General features: G+C 38.2%; 1 protein-coding gene across 1 annotated transcript; it reads right to left on the bottom strand.

Moving 5' to 3' along the window:
* Positions 1–406: 406 nt before the first annotated feature.
* MTMR6 (myotubularin related protein 6) lies at positions 407–22,092 on the bottom strand. Its single transcript, XM_075083847.1, has 14 exons — positions 22,007–22,092; positions 17,203–17,319; positions 15,109–15,271; positions 13,973–14,130; positions 13,117–13,245; positions 11,923–12,057; positions 10,631–10,763; positions 9,022–9,131; positions 7,925–8,050; positions 6,644–6,693; positions 5,662–5,862; positions 4,869–5,003; positions 4,663–4,789; positions 407–2,795 (listed from the first exon to the last, which is right to left on the bottom strand). The coding sequence occupies exons 1-14, from the start codon at positions 22,028–22,030 to the stop codon at positions 2,535–2,537; spliced, it is 1,869 nt and encodes a 622-aa protein (XP_074939948.1). The 5' UTR covers positions 22,031–22,092; the 3' UTR covers positions 407–2,534.
* Between the last annotated feature and the right edge of the window lie 274 nt (positions 22,093–22,366).

Here is a 22,366-nt window from a genome sequence, read left to right on the forward strand (position 1 = left end):
GGAACTTTTCTCACCCGTGACCCTGGGGGCTGAGTTGGCAGAGTTATCTGGACTTCATAAGAAGGCTGCTCTACAAAACAGCCTTATGAAACACCATTCATATATTAACTGAAGTAAAATATTTATTTCAGATCAGGAATTATTGTAATTTTTGATGAAGCAGCAGGTTCTGTGCTTGATCAGATAGTTTTATGGCATTTTAAGTCTGACCTGACAGACCTACCTTGACTTAAAATAAAAAGGCATCCCGATTCCTTTTGCTAGGAAATGAACTCCGCCAACAGAAAGGGCCTGAAGACTGAAATAAACTCACTTTAACAGTACTGAAAGGGAACAGATCTCTTTAAAAGCCTTGTATACAAGGGTAGTCAGATAGCTGTTGAAGTGAAAACAGCATACAACAGTATTTGCAAAAAAGCTGCATGTAATCTTTTGAATCTATAAACTCTAAACAATAAATATGAAACATGTACATGGCACACCAGAGCAGCTAAACATTAAAACAAATAATTACAAATTAGTAAGTTACTTATGTTGTCAGTGATAAATCTGTCACTACTGTGATACAACACAAGCTTAATATACAAGATGCTCTTCCAAAGGAAAACCACAGAACCAAGTTGATACAGAAGGTGAGGGAGAGGGGAAGACAATAAACAAGGCACAAAAACCTCTCTTGCTGTGACCCTGTAAGGCACCACTGTGCAAACATGAAACTATCAAAACCTTCAGTGGAGAAATTCTAAACATGTTTAAATGACTGGGTAATATATTTTAAAGATTACAGTATGCTCATATATTTGGGAATACAAAATACTTATGAACCATTATTTACACTTACAGGCTTTAAAAAAAGTGAAACAGGTGAATTAATACTCAAATCGAGGAGTCTCAGTTAGTTTCTCCTAGACAGCTCCACAAGTGCAACTTGATCATGGCCTATACTGGCCTTGCTAATAGAGTCCTGGATCCAATATGGTGTAGAGGGAAATGCTGCCAATATGTCAAATCATGTGTGGCACACCAGCAGTTTTAAACAGATTTCAGGGATTAGGGTGAGAATAAACTCATTTTCATTTGTAACCAGAAGTTATTTAAATCCAGAGATAAAGGGTCAGTAGCATTAATCTAACATCACATCTACAGATCTTAATACCCTAAGTTGTATAAATTATACATCTATTTAAGAACCGGGCACTGGGGTTTCTTTCCTATTCCGTTATCAGCTCAGAAAATCCACCATGAGACAAACTTCAGCAAAAATCTTCTCCCTTACTAGAGGGTTACGGATACATAATTAAGCTTACAAACTGTAAGTTCCCTCCTTTTCTTTTATGCCCTATGATTTCTACTACAACCTGCTAGAAAAAGTTTTTGTCCCCTCTCTAACTACATAAAAGTCTCCAGACTGTACTGAAATTACTAATATGCACAGGTTGGACAAGTTTTTACATAAGAAGGTTTCACTAAAAAATAGTATTTTCTTCTAATGAAAGATTTGGAGGCACTCAGTTTCTTGTGAGCTTTGGAAACACTAAGGACTTTTTTCTACTTAGGAACAATGTCAGCAGACCACACGTCCAGAACTTCTGCTTCCATTCTTAGAACCTGAACAACTGCACAGCACATAGTAAACAATCTGAATGGACTTGACAATCCAGTTATTGGCTAAGTTTTTTTTCTTACATGACATGTTTTTACTTTTATTACTCTACATTTAAATACCTTGCCACAAATCAAAACATTTAAGGTCAGACACAACCTGTAGCTTCAATGATGCTCAATCTACTGAGCTGCCAGAGAGGAAAATCAGGCCAATCTATCACATTTTAAACAACAATGGAACTGGAAGAATAGTCTTCAGTGATACATTAACATTCATATAGTTATTTGCCAAAAGGCTGTGCCAGCTTAGGCATGCTTCATTCCTTATATTCAGTCCTGTTTTAAGTAATAATTTGAGCAAATACAATGTAAACAGAACCAGGTAGACTGCAATAGTGAAGGACAATATCATTGACATGATGGGTTTAAGGCCAACTACTTATGATTTGAAATATATCATACTTTTCCATGGCACTTAATGCACTGAAAGTTAGTACTGGATGACATTAAACAAGGGTATACATATCCATATCATATGCAATATATACATGTAGCTTCACATCCTAAAATAGAAAGTTCAAGTTTTCTTGCCCAAATAAAATCAATCCATGAAAGACCACCTCTGTTCTCCTACTGAATAATGTAACATTACTGTTTAAATCAATTTAGTGCAAACTGACTTAAGTCCAAAGACATCCCATTCCTTGATTTTTAGTCACTACTTACCAAATGCCCTTATTTCTTTTAAAACACAACTACACTTTTCTCCTTAAAAGAACAGCAAACACTTGACAACTAGCATGCTGTTCTAGTCTATGTTAACAAAACCTGCTGATATACAAAATCATGTTTTGGTCATGCAGTACAGATCCATCCTCAAAATAATCCATCTCTTAATCAGTCTAGAAAAGCACAGTGCCAGATTTTAATTAGCAGGTCATCCTGGCCACTCCGTACTCCAAGCTGACAACAGCAGGCTCAGCTTTTGAGAACTCTGCCACAAATTCACTGTAGCGATTGTCTGCTGTGTTGCTGCCCTCTATAGTTCTTACAGCATCGTTCTCAGGGATCAGTGGCTGCTCCTTCTTGAAACATGGAGGGGTCTTCAGTGCCACAGGCACAGGATGAGCAGACTGCTGATGTTCCTTCAAAAGGACTGCATCTGACTGCCCATTCCTCCGCTTTATTTTCTGAAACAGAGAATAGTTAACTAACAGGGAGAATGACTGTGCTACTGATAATATTCTGCTTTGAAAGGAAGTGAATCCACTTTTGCTGGCCAACTCAGTGTCTGCAGAACCCTGTGTTACATACCCTAGGTTAGATATGTAACAGTATTATTAAATGTTAGGCCATTGGGTAAGACATTTTTCCCCAGTTTACAGCAGATGCTACAAGCACTGTATGCTTAGAATTTGCAGCTGAGCAGAAGGCAGAAAGGTCACCTGTCAATGTCTGTAGAGAAGGAGAGGTTCTTCCAGGCTTACCCCTTGTTTGGTTGCTATCAAGATGGGAATACTTCCTGGAGTACAGGCAGAGGAAGATGGGCCTTGGTACTATTAGCAAGCAGGGAGCTTACAGTAGACCATGAGTCTCAAAGACAAGGAGAGTTTCATACCTAAGCCCTTATGTCCTTCCTAAAAACTTTCTAAAAGACTTTTCCTTTAGATCTGAAAAATGCCAATGCAGTTTGTTCAAAGACAGGAATATACTAAAAACGTCAACTAGAAAGTAGGACTAGAGGAAGGGGCCTATCCTGTAAGCACTGAGCAGAAGAATAAAGATCCGGTTTAATTTAGTTGGGTTTGTGCGTTTTTTATTTTGGTTTTTTGTTTGTTTTGGGTTTGCTTTGTTTTTAAATTCAAACAATCTCACCCAGTAACTGGGAGCTTCAACTAGCTAACTGAACTGATTTTTCATTCATATGCTTGTGCTCTATTAGAGCTGAGACTGAGCCCAAATGACATGGTGTCTCTTGACACCAACTATTTGAAGATGGAAACAGCAAAAAGTCTACATCAATATTTCAAACAACTACAACTCTTCATCACTGAAGTGAGAAGTGTGGGCTTAAGGTGAGGTTAACACCTTGGAACAAGGTTCTAGAAAATTCAGAACTGAAACCTCATTTTACATCTTGCTTATTCTTCAGCTTGCTTCATCTTCAGTTTTCATCTTGCTGCTTCAGTTGTATAAAAACTTTTAAATCCACAATTAAGATTTGAAACAGTTTAAGTGACCAGTTTAATAGTGGCTTTCATCCTAGAAAAGATTTACTTCCCCTCTCCTCCCCTGCAATGTAACATACAGGAGTTGTGTTACCATTTCTAGCCACTAGAAATGCGTTACCATTTCTAGAAGTAGAACTGAAAGTTAGGAAACTTGAATTTCTTAAAAACGTATTACTCTTAAGTTTCAGCACTGTAACTGACTATAAGGAAGTATCAATTAAAAGCCACCGATTAAGTCATACTAGACTAAAGTGAGATACACTGTTCAGTCTCTCCTGGCTGTTCACTGTAGCACCTAGAAGTCATTTATAGAAAAATCCGATCTCTGGATTTAGCCCTGTCTTCAAATAGGCGTTACTGTGTATATGCCCCATAATTATGGTGACTTACAACAGCATGCACCTGCATATGAAGTTAAAGGAAGAACAATACTTACTGCTTCCATTTTAGTAGCTATAATGGAAATAAAACATTTTCAGTCTCTTTGGTATAGCAACACAGCTGTAGCTATGATGGGTACCTTGTTATTTAAGGTAAGATTCACATAAATTTAACCTACTTCAGTACCTACTAAGCCATCTTCAGTAATGCTTTGATAGTAGAAGCACTCACATAATACAGTTCACCAGTAAGCAAAATAAATTGTGCCTAAGAGCAAAACATTGGCTGCACAGTCTGGCATTCAGCATAGAAGAACACAGTGAAAGTCAAAGCCAAGGCCATACAGTAGTGACATTCATGTGAAAGCTAGCAGCAGTATTACAGACTATAAGTGTGAATTTGAAGAACAAGTCACAAGTACACACACTTATTTTGTAATACTTACAGCTTCCAGTTCTTTTATGTCTTCCTCCAGTTGTCTATTTTCTTCACTCATGTTCATTATAATATTGAACACAGATTGCCTGGGATGCATACTTCGATCAAACTGATGGTACATATTTCTCCAAAACCTGCATGAGGCAGCCAGTTTTAACTACTCAGAATAAAGCCAAAATTCAAGTAGAGATCCTGTATATAATTTAAACTTACTTAAAATTGAATGATACTGTATCAGGCTCCAAAAGAGTTAGTTCTGGACAAGAGTCTGGATTATACAGAGGATTCCGATACTTCTTTTGTTCATTCAGAAGGAAAGGCCACAAGGAATATGTCTTCTCTTTTAATCTAAAAGCAAGACAAGATCAAGATGCTGACTTCAAGCAAAAAACGGAAGCTGTTCAACTCAACATAATAAATTGATCTTAGCTTTTTTAAAGTTACCAGAAATACTTATAAATGTTAAGTTAAAAGCTCTTAGTAAAACCAACCTCTTCCTGGCATATGCTAATGTTGGACAGAAGTATTACTGCTTATGCTGTGCAAGTTTTGCCTACTTGCAATAAATGCTTTTAAAATACCGTTTGAGACAAAGATGAACTGAAACTTTACAGAAGTTTTCCAACTGAAAGCATTAGGAGACATCCTATTAATACTTCTAAGTGACAGTAATTAGTCTTGAGCAGGCAAGACTTTTAAAGCTACCTAAAAATAGATTGGGGGAGGGAATGAAGTGATACTTCCAAACTTAAGCTTACCTATTTTTAGGGGGGAAAAGTGGGGGGAAGAAGCCTTAACTTTCCCTATCAAAACAACCATGGGATTTTCTCCCAGAATTAGAAAGATTGTCTTCAGTGCGCAAAAGCATGAGAAGCACTGCTGTTGCCTGATGCTGTTCAACATTTTGAGTACTACCAGTACTCCATTTTTATTCAGAGCCTAAAATGAAGACTCACAGGAGTTTAGTCTGCCAGAATAAACAAAAGACACTACAATGTCTGCTTACTTCAGTTCTTCTCTCTCTTTTTGGCAGTTTCCAAGGAAGTTACCAAACTGGCATGAATGGACATGTTCATGGATCTGAAGGAGGAAAGCTTCATTGAACTCAAAGGCTTGTGGAAACTGCTCAGTCAGATTCCACACACCTTCCAGAAACTGGGTGAACACTGGTGAGATCTCTTTTGGATCAGTATCCAACTGACAACACCTGAAAGATTCCATAAACAGATTGAGAACAGTTTAAGTTAGAAATCAAGTCCTAGTGGCACTTGTTTTTAAATGACAGCACATTAATTTGACACTAACTTTGGTTTGGAGATTAAGCACCTAACTTTGAGAACTGGGGCAATTTTTGAATAGAAATGAATCTATATTTAACTTATTTTTCTGACTTGTAAGTAATCACACATCTGTATTCAGTACAGAAGAGCAATTTAAGACAGTTAAGTTCCTTTGTGTCTAATACTTCCATAGTCAACATTTGGAGCATACCAGCTAAAAGCAAATTAATAAGCAGTAAATAGCAGCAAGGCTATTGTCATAGATGATGATAGGCAGATAAAGGGAAAAACAGAACTCTCAACATACAGAGCTTCTAAAGGTAAGTGTGACTTCATCATTAAAAGTAAACGTAAATGTAAATTGATTTTTAAAGATACCACAACTAAGCATTTTATATTGCCTAAATAGCTGGGCCATAGCTTTAGATTGGTTTTGTGCTGTCTATGCATACATGCAGACCTAGCTGCCGTCGTTGACATCTCAGAGCGAGGCACCAGTAACACTAAAAATTTATGTCTATAATATAAATCAATTATCCAATAGGTATATGAATAAATAGCAATACACTAAATGCACTGCCTACTGAAAATAGCTTACTCATTGCAAATTACTGCAGCGCTGCTAGAAGTTTTAAAAACAAAATACAACTTGCGGGTGTTAAGAATATTTAGTTCACTACATTTTACTGTACTGGAAGAGTGAATTACCTGTCAGAGAACTTGTGCCCAAAAGAGATCCAGTCTTTCTCTATCAAGACCTAGAGGGTAAAAAACCAAAATCTCATGTAAAATATTACTCAATTGTACATCTGTAGTATTAAACCCACAGATTATCAACATATTGTATTTTAAATCTGAGTCAAATAAACTACAGTAGGAACAACTACTTGTCACTTTGTAGTTCCTTTATTTTCTTGGGAGTCTTTCACAAGAGATTCAAGCATGTTTCTAAAACTAGTTAAAAAATGTTTAGCAAGTTGACAATCAGATAACTGCTGTTAAGCCAGGCTTGCTTTAAGTCTACTAACATTGTATGACTTCGCAAGTAGATTATCAACCAACTTACTAAAATTTTTCCTGTACTTTGCAGTTTTTCACATTGCATTCCTGCTATCATAGGTTACATAAAACCACACAATACAATCTTCGTAACATTTTATAGCAGTATGTCCCTCTATAGGAATATCAACACTAGTCTGTTTTATGACTTCAGTCACAGCATCAAGCACCAAAAGGAACACAGGACTGCCTGCCCATTGCAGAGGTTTTCCCAGAAATCTAATTGACAGCAAGGACTAAAAACCAAGAATAAGTGACTTCCCTAAAGATTACACACATTCTCACTATACATGAGAAATGAAGCCTCTTCTAATTCTTCTTCAACTTCATTTTTCTTGCTTGCATTATTTGTGGCAGTTAGAACTAACCAGTATATGGAACTAGATTTATGTACCATCTTTCAGAAGTTCCCATAACACCTTGTGTTGCCACTGCAGAACACTTGATTCTCCTGCTCTAAATCTGGAATAACAATACCAGAATTATTCTTCCTCTCTGGAGACAGAAGAAGAAATTTATATTGCTTAAATATCTTCAGGTCTCTGTCACTGAGGGAGTTGTCATTTTTAAATTTTAATAGTGTTGATTTTGGGACAAGTGATAAAAGCACATAGTTTATTACATCTACCGTCTCCCATAAGCACTTTGGAATCCTTATGCATCATAGATACGAGGCCTTTTGGGATGCAAAAGGCAATCATTTCAACATTCCTGCAGGGTGCCTAATGCAACCCAGTATTTGTATTTCAGTTTTTTAGATATTAAATAAATGGTTCTTCCCAGTAGCAAAATATTTCTAAAAGATTTATCATTATACTGCAAATCTTATACTGATGTGCTATTTTGTAGTTATAAAGTGTTTACACTGCTCCCTTTCACAAACGTTTTACATTATTTAGCAAGAACAACTCAATACAGCAGCTTGCTTACCATGAATCCTCTGATTGTTCTATAATAGGAATCTAGTAAGAGAGCTCCAAGAGAACAAACTTGGGAAGTCCTATCCCAGCCATCTGAGCAGTGCACTAATACACTCGCACTCTCAACTGCTATTGCCTGCAAAACACAAGTTTAGTGAATGTTCTATTCTAGACAGAAGTCAAAATTCAGTAAATAAATACAAAAGCTACACTTATCCCAAACTCACAGCATAGACCATTTTACTTAAAGCCAGAAAAATGTATTATGAGGAAAGGATTTGATACTATCAGAAAGCTAGGAATTTGTCTCCGTAGAAGTATAGGAAATTCCTTACAAAGAAAAGAAATTCCACCCACCACTGCACAAGGTAACATCTACAGTGGCTCCCAGTTCTCTTTCTACCCCTCAGAAAACTAAACTTATAAAAAACCCTTGCATTGCATATAGGCCAAACAGATTAAAAAACACCAAAACAAACACACATCATTAAAGACATCCACTTGTTCAACGTTATACTACACAGAAGTTAAGGATTAGGAAATCCTTATTAGCTTCAGCTAAGAATTCAAATCCTGTTAGCCCAGATATTATTGAGGGTCATCTTTAGGAGAATCATTGACTTTTATCTGGAGTAGCTCCTTGTTATTTCACCTAGTAAAATCAAAGATGCAGGTTTTTCTTCACCCAGCCCCCCTCAGGGTCAAGCCCTTGGCTTCTTAAGTGCCTGGCAAAGGCAATTATTCCTCTGAATTTCCTTGCCAAATGAAGCCAGCCATGCCTCCTTCCGTTTTGCAGGGTACACTAGATAATAGTTTGCTCCATCCACCTCCAAACTGGACACCTTTCATAAATAAGAACCAAGGAGCGTAAGAATCCCTTTATCTCTGAGTAAGGTGAGCCAACAGCACTCTAAAATCCCTAAGCATTAGCTTGCATATTTGACATGTCCAATCATAAAAAAACATGTAATATTTAAAACAGCATATCAGATGTATCAGTGTATACTAAGCATCTACCTCAAAAAAGTCAAATGCTGAATATTAAGTATATTTTTGCCTGGTAGCAAGTCAACTTCCCATCAAATAAAGAGGCAGCATGCAAGTTACCTTGACTAGGAAGACAGCAGCATCCAACACAGCTTTGATGTGACGCAGCCACCCAGAGTTCTCCAAACCAGACAAAAAGTCATTGACAGACAAACCCTTCGTGCCACTGACTGAAAGAAAACAAGAGTTAGAAAGCCTTAAGCAGTTGCAGCTACCTATACCCTGCAATGGAGAAAGAATTAAAGTTGTATATTGTTTCTAATGCCCTATGTTGTAAGTTGATTAGAAATCTTTTAGCAAACCACCACTCAAATAGTTAAGAGGGGGGTACTACAAAGTGTTCTCCATCCAAAACTAAACCCTGTAGAACTACAGTAGCCATGAACGACAAGAGTAAGATCTTTGTGTCTTTTTGACAAAGTAACATTCAAAGTAAATACACTGGTTATCCCCAAGAGGGAGCCTTACCAAGGAAGGCAATGCAAATGCAAAAAGCTTACCAGAAATACTTAGAAATTACAACTATTAGTAGGAAGTAGCTGCAGCCAGACAATATACAGAGTTCAGAGTAGTCAGACTACCAGAGTTTCATCACCTTCCCCACTCTGCGTAGGAGAATAAAGTGAGTGCAGTACAAGAATGCTGTGATGAACTGAAAACCATCGAGATTCTTGTGTACCTCCAGACTTGCCATACTACAATTCTGACTGATCTCTACCATTCTTTACTAGTATACTTTCATCCTGTAACAACATCAATCAAGAGTGCACGGAAGAACAAGTTAAAGGAAAGATGCCTTGCAGTGTAGCAGCAAGAGGTGTAGAGGTAGACTTGAAGTTTCTCACACAGACACTTACCTGTTTAGAAATGAGACAGATAACCTGATTCTTGTATGATTTTGAGTGGCAACTCACACAGTTATATTATTGTCCAAACAGGACAAACTTCTGGCAATAAGAAATATTTGCTGGCTAATATCACTTCAGCTATGTGTGATTCTAAGAGAAGATACCCGAGGTTGCCATCTACAAAAATACCTGCCCCTACCACAGTGAAAGCCTACTTTCTACCAAGCTTAACATTTGGACTTCATCTTAGAGGTCTTATACCACCTAATGATTCTATGATTCTAAGCTAGTGGGCCACAAACAGAAATAAAAAAAAGCTCTGTAGCCAAAAGCTACAGAACTACAGATGTACCTACAAGCACGAAAGTGGCTCACCAGGCCAAAGAGCATAGGTTTTCTATAGAATTCACAATAAGCATATGGTCTGCACAATTAAATGCTCCTTGAAGAATCACTATTCTATATACAAAAATATATGTAAAGACACACACTATTTTGTGTAGTTATATTACACATGTGTATACATGAATTATACTTGGAAAACACAGAAGTCTTTTGTACAAGCCACTGACATACTAATCAAGTTACCCCAGACATATGCTACTCAGTTAATTTGCTTCAAAAAACATCCATTCATTGGGTTTACAGTTTAAAGGTAAAGTTTTATGATAATTCATTACCACAGAGCACAGCAAACTAGTACTAAATATAGAGCTAGGATAAGATATAGGAATATTAATAGTTTGTGTAAGGTGTTAAGGACTTCAGAAAAATATTTATCCTGTTTTCATATACACTATTATAGTACAGTTAGAACATACCTTCCAGAAGTTTTTGTAAGCTGGATCTCATTACGTGAATATTTTCAATGCCAACAAACTGGAACCTAATGTTAGAGTAGTTGTCTTCATTCTCATAGCCCTTCCCAGCAGCTCTGTTGGCCATTGCATTAAGCTTAAAAGAGCAAAATAAAATACTGAAAATCAGTACTTGAAATAAAATCTCAAATTAAGAACTGAAAGTCATGCAATTTCAGTGGAACACACTGGGGGAAAAACCACACAAGAGCACTGCTATAAACAGATTCTAACAAATTAACAGTTGGTGGCAAATCAGCTTGGAAGTACCCAAGTGTAAGAAAGGCATGGTACATAAAAAGCAACAGGCAGTCTATATTTAGAGCTTACACTTCTGAGTAATGTATTTAATTTCCTATTCTCTCCTCTGTATTCCCACCTACAAGCCTTTACTTATTTCCAAACATTTCTGAGCAAATACGCTACAAAACAATTAACCTAAAAAGGAAAGACCCAGACTTAATCATATATGTGCTTTCCAGGTATCCTAAAGACATCATTTTTGGGGGTCAGAAGCTAATAAATTTCTGCAGCTATAAAATTACAACTATAAAGAAATCCCAGTTAGCTCAGTTTCAGTCGGCCAGACCCATCTATTGATGAACCCTGCTCAAAATAAGTGCAGATCCTACAGTGTAGGATTTTCACTTTACATCCTTGTTTTTCTAGCTCCTGTGTTGAGAGCTTTGAGTGAAATTAATATAAATTTAAATGCAGATGGGCCTAAAGAGTGAAAGTTACCCCACACACTCCAACGTAAGTTGAAAACCCAGTATAATTCAACTTAGTGATGAAGTATGACCTCAGAATTCTACAAAAGAATTTCCCCTGCTTCTTCCTAAGACAGCAACAGCAGTTTTCACAGGACATTTACACATAACACAGCAGTCCCTCCCATTCTAAAAGAAATGCTACCACAGCTCATCTTTTCATGATTTTAACTTCATAGAGTTAAAATGACTTTGATCCCACTCAACTATCCACTTCTTAACTATGTTTTAAGTATATTTTTAAATGCACCTCCCAAAAGTTCACTAGCATATTCAGTGAATACTATCTGAGTCTTGAGAGGGGTTCCACTTCTTTAAGAAAGCAAGTACTAAATGCCTGAATAGGAGAGGCCTAACCTTACATTTAAAGAATATTTTTGCCCATGATGGAGTTAAACGCAACTCCAAAGTTTTCAGAATTACACCGCATCCCTGTACTCTAGTGTTCAGAAAGAGAGGCTAGTCTGTAGAACCTGAAGTACATACCTTTGGCCTGGTGTCCATGACATACATGTAGCGATTTGAAGGATTTGCTTTACTGATGGCTTGCAACATGTGTTCATCTTCCAGGCACCTGGCACTGAAACCTGAGAGAGGTTGACTGCATCTGCAAATTGCAGCCTACCATGGAAAACAAAAAGCAAATTACCATCAGTTTAATAACTGTAGATGAAATGCTTTGCCTGATTTAAAAGACGCTGAAACAAATTGTTTCATTTGGCAGATAACAGCACTAAACTGAATAAAGTTTAGGTCTTCAACTTTTTAAGCACATCGCTTGCAGTCCTTCAAACACAGTACCTAAAACTTAAATCTAAAGGTGTATCAGAACACCTTTTTCAGGCTCATCTACATGGGCAAGGTACCAGTTTACATAATGGACTTTCCCCAAGTATTTAAAAAAAAAATCAAAAAGGTATAGGCTGGAAAAAATACCAGGAGAGTAACTTGCTTTCCTAAAGTGTATGAATTGAATTATGGTTTCTTTTACTACTGCAAGTACGGTATGTTATCTGTCTAGTTCTCATCACGTCATTTTCAATGACGTTGTATTTCAGAGGATATCAAGTGCATCTTCCAAATAGTAATTATCTTCAAACGCATCTAGTAGCTTAACACTCATCCTTCAAATTCTTCAACTCAGCAAGGTGACAATCATTCTCTCCCAAGATACTCCCTAGCTGAGACAGGCAGATGCTGCTTCACACCACTCTCTACCAAACCCTGCAAAATCTTGTTTCTCAGCCCCTAGTTCTTATTTTACATTGCAAATTCCTCCTTAAAAAAACAGTTCTATTCTTTCAGTGTCTTTTGGGGAGGTTTTTTTTTGTTTGGTTGGGTTTTTTTAATGCCCTTTCTGACCTAACAGATATTATTCTTGATGTATCAAGAAAGACAGATCATTTGACACAGAGCTATCTTCAGTTATCTTAAGGTCAGTTTCTGGAAACTTTAAGAGATTCAATTGATTATCAACTGATTACTTAAGGATTTCTTTTAAACTGGCTTAGCTTAATTCAGCATCTTGTTAGACACCACTAGTGTCAGCTGTATTTAAGCTTACCATGAGTTATACCAACCTCATACAAGTCACTGTACTTACCTCCTTACCCTGAACTACTGCCAAGTGTTGAGAAATACTTTTCAGCACATTTGCATTAAGAGGAAGACACACTATACCTCTTTATTTTTGTGATAATATGACAGCACTGGGAATCTTCCTTTGCTTCTGAACTTGGAGCTACCAACAATTATGGGCTTGCTTGCAGTTCTGGGAACATAAAGTTCCCTAGGATATGTTTCACAAATCTGAAAGACACAGGTACACAAAAAGAATTTTATGTACAAGGCACAAAGCCAATACTACTTTTATTGCATCCAATTTGAGAGATGTTAGGTGAAACAAGAGACAAAGGATAACACTAACATGTTTCTCTATATACACATAAATAGCTGAGAAGGGACAAGATGTGGCTAAAGTAGTACAAATTGGTATCCAAGTTGTACAGCCAAGCACTGCTGGAAAGCACTGCTATACCAGCATTTACCTCAAGAATGTGACTCTTCAATAGAAGTGCTAAGAACATGTTTCAAGTATTTCCTTCATTTTTTGTATTTTCAGACTGCAAAGTAAGGTGAAATCTAATCTGGGAATCAGCTGCACAACCACAGCCATTGTTTCCCACAGTCAACACTGCAAATGCTAAAGTAGAATCCTTCTCAGTTAAGAGAAAAAACAAAGGTAGAGAGTACCAGAATTGCTGGGGCTGGGCTTCAAAGAGCTAAGTATACTCCAGAAACAATCCCAAAGAACACACATCCATATACATGTACTCTCTCAGTGAGGCCTTGGAAAAAGCTTCAATTACAAAGTTGTGAGATAGCATAATGATTAAGGAGTTACTCTCCACCTGCAAATTTTTGCTTATGCTGCAAGACAGTGATTTCATAGTATTAGACTGTTTTCTATAGGACTAGATTCAGAGGATAAAGCAGAAAGATACAGAGCAAGACATGTTTCCATTACAACACTTACCTTATAATCACGATTTGCATCAGACAACTGCCAGTTAGAATTTGGCACTCCCATCCTCTTATATTCTTCTGCTAAATCAATAAGCTGCCAACCTTTGACTTGCTCAGATTCATTTTGTTTTGGATTATAGGAGAAGGCATACAGTTCTTCATATTTTGCTAAAGGTAAAGAGTAAGACTATGTGATGAGTTGAACCCAAGAATGTCTTGAGTGAAGAAAGGTAACACAGACGACAAGTCTTGAAATTACCCAAATTGCAGAGGAAGTTTCAGGCTTTAAGATTGTCAGAAGCAAGACTAAACAGATACTTGACACTGTTGAAATATTTATTCTGCAACTATCATACTGTTAACTGACACAATTATAGGTATTTAGTTGAAGGTAGGTTGAGAGAGCTTTCTTGAGTGTGCTTGACTTATTTCAGCCAGGACATCGCTAAAGCCATAAGGACAAAGGAGAATTCACAAAACAGACTGACAAAATTGAACAAGACAAAAGGCAGAATTATTACAAGACTTCACAGGAGCTAACAGAACAAACACTTTTTGGAGGTAAGAACAGAAATTTACATCTACTGACCTTCAAAAGCAATACGTTTTTAAAGTTTTCTTTAAAGCCAAAAAGCTTTTAAAGTGTTTTTCATAATACACTGTTCACATATCACAGATGACCACACTGTGCTAAACACAAAGCAGAAAATGTAGAAGACCATACTAGGTGAGAGAATTCTCTTGTAAAGCTGAATTGGTAGTGCTATTTTAGTATCAAAGCTTCAGCTTTATTTTTGAAACCGCATGGAATCAGTAACAAGTTGGTATTTGATTAGTACCATTTTATCTATGGAACACACCAGTTACGACCAGGCACATTTATATTCACAATTTCTGGGATAGCATTAGAATTGCAAAAAAAACCAGGAATCTCACATTCTGTAGGTGAACATCAGTGACCTACAAAAGCCAGATAACACATCTTCTACATCTGTATGCAGATTAATATTTAAATTATTTTACATACCAGATCCATTTAAGAGATCTTTACATAATGCATGTTTTAAAAAAAACATAAGCCATGGATTTCCACCCCCACCCTACCCATCAACTTGTTATCCAGGCATATACTGCAAAGTCTTTTACCTGTTCTTGACAGCTGAAGCAAAGAGTTATAGATGTCATGACAATCTCTCTCTCTAGGAACAACAAAGTGAACTATCCTGAAGTTCTTGCACTGGATGACAAGGGGGCAGCCAGAAGTAGTCAAGGCAAGCTTTTCTACCGCAGCAATGTGATGATGTAGTATCTGTGGCATACAAGAACTCACAGCGTAAGCACGCTGATGAAAAATGAGAACAGCATACTATTTACAAAAGCAGATACAAGACATATCAAGCAGTGCTGAGTATGGACTGTCAATCATTTAGTTAAAATGAAATACATTTAGAAGAAAAATTTAAAACTGGCATTTTGGTTAGGATACCATGATCTGTCAAAATTTAATTATTCTCTTCCCTCATATTTTGAGGTGTTACCTAGTGTTTGTAATGGGTAGTAAATATCATTCTAAATGAAAAAAAATAATCAAGTAGAAGTCCACTGGGGTTGTTCAGTTCTCTTTTATAAGTTTGCTAACTGATATGCTTACATCTAATTAGGCAGGGTCCAAACAGGCTTTTTAAAAATTTTTTTAAAGGATCTACAGGAACATACTTCAGAATTTTCAGGCAAAATAAAGCAAATCGAGGAAAGCAACTCAACATATAAAAGCTACAGAAAGAACATTTTAGAATTCCAGTATTCAACAGGTATAGAATGAACAGGAGATAAGAAAACATCCCCTGTATTACCCATTGAACTATGTAGACATGAAAGTCTCTCAGCTAAGTGCCTTTCAACCACTCTAACAGAAGACTGTCACTGTAATGGATATACAAAAGCTCTCCATAGCTTTATCTGTGAGGCAAATCTACACAAAATTTAAGGAAATATGTGGAAAAGTAACAGTTGTTCAACCATGGTAAGAAAGCCACAGGTCCATTACCTGAACTGAACAAGATGTTCTTGATAGCATTTCAATTACCTCACTGAAGCAATCATCTCCTCTTAAATATTGATCAGAATTAAACAGGCATCTGAAAACGATGCTGCCAAATATGCATTTAGAAATGTCTTGGAGACATTTTCATAATTATACTTAGTACTTGCATTATCACAGAAATACAGTATTCTGTGTATACAGTCAATTTCTCCAAACTGAAATCTTTTAACATAGCGCAAGGGGAGGTACAAGTAATGCTTCTGAATCATGGTCTCCCCAGCAACCCATTTTATATGAAAATGTATTGGTTTGGTTTCTATGAAGCTGTACATTGTATCCAAGAACAAATCACTGAAAAACAACTTTTCCTGAAAGCACCTTGAGGCACTTAGTCAAATCCAGATAAGGATTAAGGGTAATCCATAAAAATACACCTATGGGTAATAAACCTACAAGAAAAAAACATTAACTGCACCCAGGGAAGTGAGATTTCATCCTGGAGGATGACAGATTTAAGGCACCTAACTCAGATAGCTGGGCTACAGCAGAAGTCAGAACTTGATGTGCACCAGGGCACTGAGAAAAACTAATGGAAATTACCGTACTCATCACCTTTGATTGTACAACATTGGTAGTGGTCAGCAAGAAGCTGCAGTCCCTTCTGAATTCTTTTATTCCAGAGATGAACACTTGGGAAGAAACAGCTGCTTACCACTCTAAAAAAGGGCATGGGATCTTGAATATTTCACCAAAGCCTAGGTTCTTTGCATTTTGCTCTCTCATTTAACCTAAGCAGGATCTGAATACAAGGTAAGCTAATGCAGAATTTTTAAACCTGATGCTTAAACCATCCAGCAGTCTCCCACTCCTACCTCTGAACTGCAGCGCAACTCAGTTGTTTAAAGAAAACCACCATACATTCACTCAGGAATACAAGTGAAGTTCATAGAACAAATTACAGCAGCTTGAAGAGAAGTGAACATTTTCAGCACTACCTGATTTCAGCTGCAGCAGTGTCATGCAAGAGTACAATCTGCAAATCATTAACTAGTTATGATACCATCAACAAAGAGACCGTGGGGAATAACTTGTAACTTTGATGAACATTTCAGTAAGCAAATTCAATCTTAAATCAGGAAGAACAAATGCATCTGGAGAACCTATGCTTTTGAGCCACAAGTATTCATTATCCTTACCCATGTTTCTCTCTGACTTGAATCTATGAATAGCAGATGAGTTGCTGTAAGGTATAGAGTTCCTGTCAGTGACTTATTGCTCGTGCTGAACCTGTCGAGTAATTTCACTTGCTCTACCTGTAAGAAAAAAAGGGAAGCAAAGCTTAATTTTTCAGGTTTGCAGAAAGCAAAATCTTAACTCTGCAACAGCTCCGTCAGTTTGTGCAATAATTTTGAAAATGGTCAAAAGCACAACAGCACACACATAAGGCTATTTGGGCCAAACTATTAAGAACACAACAGCAGCCACATAAGCTTTGATAAGACTGGCTAGTCAAAACACAATGTTTCATTACAAAAGCACATAATGAAGGCAGTGCTAGGTTCATCAGAATAATTACTCCATATACATAGCTACTATGGTTATTTACTAATAAAAGAGACCAGGATATCAAGTTTTTTAAAAAAATAATTAAGAACTATTAACTACTAAGCTTTTAGACTGGTTCCCCAAAGTAGAGCAAACACACGCTAACAATTTCCTGTTGTTGAGAGGCCAGCACTGAATTAACAGCTAATCTCAGCAACATGGTTCATTGGCTGTTTGCAGACTCAAAGCCACAAAGATTATGTCCTCCTGACTTCAATTTTAGGTATCTATTGTCTTTTATATCATCCCCAACTTTAAAAATCTAGATCACCGTAACCTTGCCTCATGGTCAAAATGCATTCTAATGAAATATAAGCAATATACTAATAATTAGAACAATCTCCTAGAAAGCCAAGAACCATGCTGGCATTTGAAGCAGCTATTTCAAGCTTGAGTCTTGCAAGGGCAAATTTCTCCTCCTGGTATTCCATCAACCTTGTTATCTAAATCCTACAAAAAAAACATTTCAAAAGAAAGTGATTTCTAGATAGCCTGTATTTTATCTGCTGCTCATAACTTCATGGGCTTCACAGTTTGCTTTGTTTGAAGCAAACATCGTGTGATTCTTTGTGTGCAACAACAGGAAAGGAAAGAGTATGGTGAATGGCTTATCTCCATGTGTTCCTCTATTTCTTGGCAGCACTCTCTCATTAATGGCAAGTGAAAGCTCTTATGCTTGAGGCCTGCTGCCGCTGTCATTAAATGTGTGGCAGAACTCCAAAAACTTCCACACCAGCAAGACCAGCACCAAGATGAGGTGACTGGGAGACCCCCACATCTACTGTGCTGATGTTAGGCCATTTTTAATTTGTACGCACAAACTTTTTACCTACTAAAAGCAAATATTAAACACTACAAAAATCCTCTTCAATTCAGGTATTTCTTCTAATCTAGCATCAGTACCTCAAAATACATTATGCTGTAGCCAGCAAGTATCAATGCTCAGCTACAGAGCAGCATAAGTCAATATAGCACAGCAAAAATGCAGAATTCATTTTGGGCAGTTCTGCAGCAGCAACCGCTCAGGTACCTGGCACTGCACCTCCCCAGCAAATGGGGAAGGGCACAGAAACTGCTCCAGTTTTGTTCCAGTAAGACAACCCACAAATCCCTGTCATGTGAAGTTCTATTCTCCTACATGTAACAAGACAGCTATTGTTAACACTGTATTTCTGTGTTAGGTAAGGACAGGCATTAGTGCTCCAGCTGCCTCTTATACAGGTAAAGTCCTCAAGAATTCTGAAAGCTAAATTTGAGATACACTTTTCTTAAATGCAACTGAAATTTAATTTAGATTCAGCCTCTGCAGGTGACACATTCATTTGAACCTGACCCAAGTCAGCTTTAATGGGTACTCAGCTATATCACTGAAAAGGAAAAGAAGTGTCAAGTTTGGTAAATCCTTAGTTATGAAAAACAAGCCAGTCATCAGTTTTGAAGAAAATGGGTTCACAAGATTAAGAGATTGAAGACTGATATAGAGTGTTAGCACATCTGTAAACAAAGATCATTTAAGTAGTCAGAAGGGATATTCTGACAGTAGCTAGCACTAACAAATTAATGAGTTTTTACACCAGTAAAAATTTGAACAGCTGCCTCAATAATAGAGTATTTACAGTGAAAGTGTCAAACAGTTTCAGGATTAGGAGTTACAGAATAAAGGCAAAAAAAAAGCAGAGAATGTTTCAATATAGGAGGCAAGCCAGAACAGAAAGGAAGGATGAAGCTATACCTCTGAAATCTTGCATTAAAAAAGCTGAAGGATTTAATTAGAACAAATAATACAAGACAAAAACAATTACAGTATATCATTCCAAGATTCTTTTATTATGACTTTGTATGACATTCACTGGAATTGAAAGTTTTCCCTTTCTCATTTAACTTTCAGGCTTGCAAACATAAGTTTAGCAGTCAAGCTAAGCAAAAGTTTCCATCTCCAGTAAAAAAACCCATCAGTATTTTCACTAAAGCAGATTTGACTTCAAATATACAAAGAGAATTAACTGAAGAAATGCCAGTCTTTTCTACTATGTTTCTCTTTAAAATATTTTTACGGACACTTCAGTTTTAAGACTTCATTGCAAAACCACAAAAGAATTATAATAATTATAATAAGAGTAATTACATTTTCACCACTACTTACAACATATTGTTAACAGCTTTTCATCATTTGTTGCTATTTAAGTATATATTCACAGACAGAAGTGATTTTTAAGTTGACCTCAGATCTTTATTCACCATAAACCTGTTGGGACAGTTTAATTTCACAAAAAGCTAAACTTTATTTCAGAGAGCTGTGCTAACAGTTCTAAGACAATCTTAACTTCAACATTTCCAGCAAACTGAAGTTCGAGGAGGAATAAAACTTACTTCATCACCTCCTCCTAAGGGTGACAGCTTCCCTGCATAGCAGTTAATTTATACAAGACTGCACTGTTATTTCAAGTTTATTTCACTACTACTTCAATAAAACAAACTGAAAAAAACTGTGAAGCACTGTCAGATTAGACAAAGTAGATACGTCTCAGAACAGTTGGAATGAAGTCCAACTTGAGCCCACACATGCACTGAACTTCCAAGGCCCACAGTGCAGGCTGTACTTCAGTTTTCTTTCTTCCCAGAATTGTAATACTCAATTACCATCTAGCATATATGGATTTTTATTCCACCTGGTCACTCAATAAATCAACAGCATACAAAGAGCTAAGGTAGCGTCATAATTTAACTAAAAACTCATGCTACTTCTAGCCATTAAATTTATATATCTAGAACAGATAGATTTTTTGTACAAATTATAAAAATAATTGTTTCAAGTAGTAAGTCTTTGATCTTAAGTTGCGTTCAAAGCTTGTTTTTCCTTCAGTTATATTGCTACACAAAGTATTTCCCCCCTGCTCCCCCCCAGCAGGGGCCCAAAAGCATGCAGAAACACAATCACATGCAGACACAAAGGAGTCAGTGACGTGTTGCCTTTCCAGTTTCAGGTTTGAAACTTAAACAGCTACTCAGCTCATCATGAGACTTCGGTTTTAGCCTAGTTTTTCATTTTGAAATTAGATATTGACTGTAATGATACAATACTAAGTTCCCAAACAGGAAGTTCCAAGTTTACAAGTAAATAGGCTGATAAAGAAACCTTATCTCCAATCTGTCAGCTTGGCGCAAGGTTATTCCATCCAGTAAACTAAAGTGTCACTAAGAGTAGCTTCAGAGACCTTCCTCCCATTTCATATATAAACAGACAAATATGTATGAAAAATAAAACTAGCCATACACATTTTATATAAGTGTTTATATAATCTGTTACCCCCAAAAATTAAAAACCGGTTCATATATATAATTATTGGTTATAAACCTTCTATGTGGAGCTGAAATAAGACCACTCCTGTTCTCCACCCATCTATAAGCCTAGTTTAAAGTCAGATTGCCAGGTTAGGGAACTAATCACTCGACAATTTCTATGACCCAACAGAGAGGGGCAGTCTCTTCAGCAGCCCTTGCCATCAGGGCTGATGAGCAAGATGAAAAAAATATTATTAGAAATTTAATTCTGTAAGAGCTGTAACTTAAAAACTTAAAAATTGCTTAGAAAAGACGACTTATGCCCTTTTATTAACATCTTAATTACAGATGACAAACTAATAACCTAAAACCAGAAAAACAGAAAAGTCTAACATGCCAGCTGCAGCTTAGCTATTGAGTAGCCTAACTCATATATACTGCACATATACTGACGGCCTGCCTCCCTAACAACACACACCAGAGTCTTTAAAAGGAAGAAAAAATAATTTTAAAAAGGTGTTGTTTTCACAATCGATTTGCCTCCAAAGCTGGAAAAAGCCACACGGAACCACATCCCAAGTACAAAACTCAGCTGGAACGCTCTCCCAGCTGGCTTCTCCCCTTCCCCAGCCCCCCCATTACAGCTTCCCCCGCTACACCAGGACGACTTTTGGCCTGTCCCCATTAATTAACGAGCTGGTTCATTCCGGCGGGGCCTCACTGGCACAGCCCGCACCGAGCTCCCCGCGGGAGCTTTCGTCCCTTCCAGCCCCTGGGCCGGGCGGGGGCCCAGCCGAGGCCCCCGGGAAGGGCACTGCCCGCTGGGGTGAGCCCAGGCCGGGCGCCCTGCGGCGGTACGGTTCAGGGGGAAGTACCAGAGCCGGACGCCCCCGCTGCCCCACTAGGCCCCGGGACGGCCCAAGCGGCACCGACCGCCCCAGACCCCCGCGGGGAAACACCAAATACAAGAGAAGGAGAAGAACGCCCTCGCTCACAGCTGGCGGCAGCTCGACCCGGCAGGCCAAGCAGGCCCTCCCCACCTCACGGTTACCGGTGCGGCACCGGCGACAACGCCGCCGCAACCGCTGGACCGGCGGGGGCAGGCCGGCGTACCTTGGTGGTGCGGATGTGCTCCATAGCGCTGGCCGCCGCCTGCGGGCCGGGCCGGCCGTCACCTAGAAACGCTTCCGGGGCGGGGCGGGGCGGGGCGGGGCGGGGCGGGTGTGGGCTCCCTGCAGCACCCCCTGGCGGCAGGCGAGGGGCTCACTGCGCCTGCGCCGCCTGGTGAGGAGCGCGCGTGCGCGGTGTGTGGGTGCCCGAGGGGTGGCGGGGAGAGGCAGGAGGGGCACGGACGCGGAGACGTGTCTCGGTGACGCAGTGGTTCTCTGTGAGATTCGAGGGGGAAAAGGGGCTGTGGTTGCTGTGCTGGGAGCCACGGAGCTCGGTGCTGGCCGTGAAACCTCGCCTGGCAGC

The sequence above is a fragment of the Phalacrocorax aristotelis genome, chromosome 1 (assembly GCF_949628215.1).
Source record: "Phalacrocorax aristotelis chromosome 1, bGulAri2.1, whole genome shotgun sequence".
Lineage (NCBI taxonomy): Eukaryota > Metazoa > Chordata > Aves > Suliformes > Phalacrocoracidae > Phalacrocorax > Phalacrocorax aristotelis.

Bases quoted from the DNA above. Each gene is read 5' to 3' on its own strand.
- MTMR6 (XM_075083847.1), bottom strand. From the start codon at position 22,030: ATGGAGCACATCCGCACCACCAAG. The intron at 14,131-15,108 runs GTAAAAGACTTT...CTTTACCTTTAG, and splicing joins GCTTCAGCTGTCAAGAACAG to CAAAATATGAAGAACTGTAT. The intron at 9,132-10,630 runs GTATGTTCTAAC...GTTTTCTTTCAG, and splicing joins CTTACAAAAACTTCTGGAAG to TCAGTGGCACGAAGGGTTTG.